Source organism: Antrostomus carolinensis, unplaced genomic scaffold (genome assembly GCF_000700745.2).
Source record: "Antrostomus carolinensis isolate BGI_N321 unplaced genomic scaffold, ASM70074v2 scaffold2275, whole genome shotgun sequence".
Lineage (NCBI taxonomy): Eukaryota > Metazoa > Chordata > Aves > Caprimulgiformes > Caprimulgidae > Antrostomus > Antrostomus carolinensis.
The window spans coordinates 51,544-56,787 of NW_010315517.1; the positions used below are offsets into that span (position 1 = coordinate 51,544).

Sequence of the window (5,244 nt, forward strand, 5' to 3'; positions counted from 1 at the left end):
TTTAGCATACATGCCTTACAGCCTTTTTGGTCTCTCGGGAGACAGACAGAATTGTTCATTTTAGCTCTAATGCCTGGACAAAAGTGTTTAGGATTGCCTTTAAAAAAACAAACAAACAAACAAAAAAAAGTAAGCTTAGAAACAGTTTAGAAACCACCTCACATTTATTGTTGTTCTTTAAACAGCGCATCCAAGTAATGATTCAGCCAAGTGAAGACATCACTCATCCTGAAAATGGGCCAGACCAGGCCCAGCAGAGCAACTCTGCAAACAAGGAAGCCTACATCTAAACTTCTGTATTGTAAAAGTACCAATACTACTCCAGAAAAACAAAAAATATGGTTGAATATGACCACAAATTTATGTCTGAGAATATAATTACCTACCTCTAGTGGCAAAAAAAAAAAGAAAAAGAAAAAAATAAAAAAGGTCATCTCCACTACAAGGGAATCGCCATGGGTATGATCCAACCGTTGTGCGAGCTCAGATGTTGACAGTGTTTTGTGTTCTCTGGCAATCCACAGACTGTTAATGTTTTTATCCTTTCACAATAATAGTTGCATATCTTGGAATTTGTAAATCGATGTGCCAAGACCTTTTTAATCTACCTTTTAGCACGACTATTTGAAGTTTTGTGCTGCTGATTTTTAGTAGTTTATCAATATTTCTTACCGCTGAATCCCAAGACTGTTATTTCTGACTTTGCAGGATTAAAATTAAGTTTGGAATTGTTTTGTACAAGAGAGTGAAGTATTTTGTAAACAAGTGATTTCCAGTGAAAAAGTCTGCCCTTGAAATTTCCTCCAGTCGAGGCCATTTGAGGGGGGAAAGAGACTTCCTTCAATCAACAGTAGGCACAGCCTTTAGAAACATTCCTAGTGCAAACTGAGTTAGGTGGCTAGTTGTGGCAATACAGCACGGGCTGGTTGGGAGCACTGGCTGTACTCAGTCTTTCCGGATAATTTTCAAACCAGATCATAAATGTCTTTAAAAATCTATATCCTATTTCTTATAAAAAGAACATATCTTTGTGACTCAATGCGACATGAATCGCAGATGTTAGAGGCAAAAATATGACTTCTAACTTTTTTAGCAAAATGAGAAGTGATATCCAAGAGCTCTTAAAGATTCCCAGGAGTAAAAGAAATACAAAGTCATTGCAATTCAAGCTCAGAGTACTTGAGCTTTTATTATGCTGTTATTATTCTACTATTATTACATTGCCACCAAAATAGAAACCAAAACAATGGCTTAAAGATTGAAGCTTATCCTTGGAGTTCTAATGTAGGGTTTAATTCACAACTCTTCTTTTTAATCTGTTAAAGGACTTTTAACAGTTTCTAATAAGCAAATTACAAAATACGGATCGTTAGCACTTTGAAAACAGTTTTATTTTTATTTACATATTATTTGCAGTGATGAAGGCATGAGGGAAAGCTATTTCAATAATATAAAAAGTCTCCGCTCTGGGCTCAGCCTGCATTTGCCACATAGCTAGAGAGCCCCTTCGGCTCGTGGAATCTTTTCCCTGTGTGGGAAATGCAGAGGTTGGCCCTGGATGGTATTTCTCGTTTGGCAGCTATACGACAGACACAGAGGATCATGGAAAATGCAGTAGTTGATGTTTGATTGTAAATGACTGTGACAGAACTGTGCAATGAAACATGCTTTTCAGCAACTTTTTGTGCAACGTACAATGTTAGATAGCACAATTTATGTAGAACTACTACGTGAAAAACATGTTAACTGTGAATGTTGGGTTTTTCATTGTTTTTGTCTGAAGGTGACAAACATGTTCTTGCAATAAGGTATTATTCTCAGAATGTCAAGCACATTATTGTAGAAATAATATATATATAAAATACACGTGTATTTCCAACTCCATCATCCAATCTCAAAGTACGTTTGGTAGATTCTAAACTGTTTCATACATAGATCAATTGTACAATATTCTGGGCTCCAAGCTTCATCCTACACGGCTATAGCTGACATGCAAAAGTCCTGTTAAGTCTTTGGGATTTAGAGGAACATCCTCCACAAACATTCTACATGGTACATACACATTATAATTGTGAATTTCATTAGACTAAGGTTAAAAATTCCAACTTTCTCTTTCTTGTTTAATGTAATCAAGTCCCATGTTGTCCTAAGCAAAATGCAGTATTTAATGTTTGATTGTAAACACTTATGACAGATGTTTGACAGACCTGCTCTTTAGCAACAAGCTGTACAAACGTATCACATAGCACAAAATAGTGTCGTAGAACTACTGTGTGTAAACTGTGAATAGCTGTATCTTTTTTGTAGTACTTGCCCTGAAAAAAGAGATTCTTGTATGATCATATATGCTTTTTGCAATAAGGAAATATCTGAACACCAAGCAAATCTATCTCTATATAAAAATATATATGTAATATATACATATTCAAAAATATATACAGAGCCTGTTTAAAAGAGTACAGTATTATTTAGTAAGTTGCAACCTGTTCTATGGACCAAATGTAAAATATTTATAAATTAAGATGCATTTTAAATGTCTATAAATGGTGTCATAATTAAAGCACGATTGTTATGTAAGTTTCCAAGAGTTTAGAGGAAAAAGAATAAAGGTTATATTATACATTAAATTCAAAATTTTGCAGTCTTTCATTGGACAAAACCAACGTGTGTTATTTTCTGTGAAGCAAGTTCTAAATGTTTCATATATATATATATAAAAAATATATCCTTTAAATATCAAAATGCTGTATCACACTTGTGATGTGTATAATTAATCCATACTGCTATTTCTGTCATTTAGTTGGTACATGCATCCATTACACAGGAAGCTTCAAAGGTGCCAGTTAATCACCCTACCTGACATCCTGCTGCTTTACTGCTCCTGGTGGAAGATGGCAGACCAGCACCTCTGAGCAGCCCCGGAAAAAAGCCTGGATTTGAAATAAACATCCCCCAGGTACGTTTCTGCTGATACTTTGGGGTGTGAAGTGCAGCACCTGAAGCCACTGGTTTCTGAGCCGTTACTGAGGCGCATACTGTCCCAGGCTGAAGCCAAGGGGCTGCTGAGACAGTGGCCTTCCACTAAACAGAGAGATGATTCCTGCAGAAAATCAAGGGTCTCTCTGCCAGCTGCCATTGAAGTGTGGGAAGATGTCGAGCAAGCGGCACAGCAGTCTGCCTTACAGCTGCATCTGTGCAGTGCTGCTGAGGAGCTGAATGCTCCTGTGCTCTGGGTGTAATTATCTAACTATAAAACTGGAGCAGGACATCATGCTGGGAAAGATTCTAAGCAATTTAGAGAACATGATTAGAATTGAAAATGCTCCTGCTAGAAGCATCTAAATTCATAGACTTCAAATTCAAAATGCTGACCTTAGAAAGGAGCACTCACACGTGCAAGTACAAGGCAAGGGCAGATCCTTCTGCTTTTAAAAAAAGGCTGGGGAGGAAGGGCAGGAGGATGGAGGGAAGATTACAGGTTGTTGTGGAAATGGAGGAAGGAGAGACTTCGATGCATTGGAAGTACAGAGGAAAATTTAAACCAGCTTTAATGTTGAGTTCGTGGGCATTATGTATTGGATTCATGGGCTGCTGCTTTCACAGCCTGTTGTAAGAAAAAGGCTGAGAGTTGCATTGGGGAGAAGTGGACACGTTCCGTGGTGGGTGGCTGGCCATGGCCAGCTGGCAGGGCAAGGGACAGAGGGGGGCGGAAGAAAAGGGACCTGGTTGAAGGACCTTGCGTTAGTGCTGTGGTATTTCCGTGTTCTCCTGGAGGAATTTTGCTGTGCTGCAGAAATCCTGACAGCAATTCAACAAGAAAAATGCAAATAAGGTCACTTCTTCCCTACAGGACTGCAAGATGCCCTGGGAGAAATCCATGTCCTTGCTTGTCAGGAGTATTAGTTCAGCTACATGTGCTTTTATTCTAAAATAACACTGTGTTGCTTTGGGGGGTTTTTTGTTTGTTTTAAGCCTGATTATTTCTGTGTTGTTCTGCTGAGGCCACAATAGTGTTACCATTAACTATTAAAATTATTCAGCTCCAACTGTTGGCTGGGTCTCGGGGGACTGGGTTAGAACCCAAAAGCATGGCTATGCATTGAGGTGCAGGTGATCTCCTGCGCTGGAAACAAGCCCAGGGCAGCATCTCCTGCCTGCCACCACCCCTTCGTTGTCATCACCACGTTTGGCAGCTGCCACTGAACCCAGCAGGGAGCAGCAACAATGGGTGGCATTCAACCAGTCGGACGTTCTCGTCTTGGTCCCTTCCACTTCAGGAAAGCTTCCCAATGAAGAGGAGACTGAAGGCTGATGTATGGCTGCTGTCAAACACGGACAGATGTGATGAGAAAAGCACCAATATAAAAGTCTTATTTCCCAGGAATCTGAACAGATCAACTCAGAGCTAAGCATGAGCTGTGGCAGCTGCCAACCAGCTGTAGCTACTGCTCTTACCTTCATGTCTGTGAGCGCCAAACTACCCCGAGTTAACTGGTTTCACTGCTTACTCGTCAGATCAAGAAGGACAGCACCAGGCTTTATATTCTAAAGGGTCTTTTTACTACTCCCTCCTCCTTTCCCAGCTTCTCACACTGCTCAGGATCATAAACTGGGGGGGGAAAAAACCACCACCAAATTAAACCAACAGGCCCCCCCACCCCACCCAGATATATCAATATCTGGCCAGTTATTCCGAGTGGCTGGAGATGGCCCTGCAGGTGCAGTGACAGCTCCTGCCCTACCTTCTGATCATTGCCTGGATCTTCACTACAGCTTCCTGGCCTCTCCTGGTAGCACGGTGGTTGTGGCGTGGCTGTGGTGGGCAGGTGTGAGTCACTTCTCCAGGCAGACTAAGCAGCCCTTCAGCACGCGTGTGGATAGAAAATGATGACAAGGAAGAGGAGCAGTCAAGATTATCTTTGTGACAAGTGGCACTGCCTGGATAGAAAGATGTTCAAAACAAAACAGATGAGAATGGGATGGGAGGGAGGGTTTACCCACATACCATTTTCCTTGTTTGTTTGTTTTTCTTTTCTTTTTCCAGTCTAAATCTGCCTTACTTCTTCTCTTCTTCCTATGAAGTTTTGTTTTGATTTGTTTTTGTTTTTTTTTTTAAAAAGGGAGAATTAAATGGGGTAAAGTGAAACATAATATTAGTCCTACCACAGAGCTCAGTCTTCTTGTGAAGCTGATGTGTGTATTGCCACTGCTCAGTTGAGGCCAGTCAATAGTTCTACCACTCTC

General features: G+C 40.4%; 1 protein-coding gene across 1 annotated transcript in view; it reads left to right on the forward strand.

Annotated features, from left to right (window-relative positions):
• SLC6A1 (solute carrier family 6 member 1) overlaps positions 1-394 on the forward strand; it is an 18,050-nt gene extending 17,656 nt beyond the window's left edge. Inside the window, exon 14 of the mRNA XM_010167964.1 lies at positions 186-394. Within this exon, the coding sequence (XP_010166266.1) occupies positions 186-290 (105 nt within the window). The 3' untranslated portion in view covers positions 291-394. The remainder of the gene's footprint in view (positions 1-185) is intronic.
• The last annotated feature ends 4,850 nt before the right edge of the window (positions 395-5,244 follow it).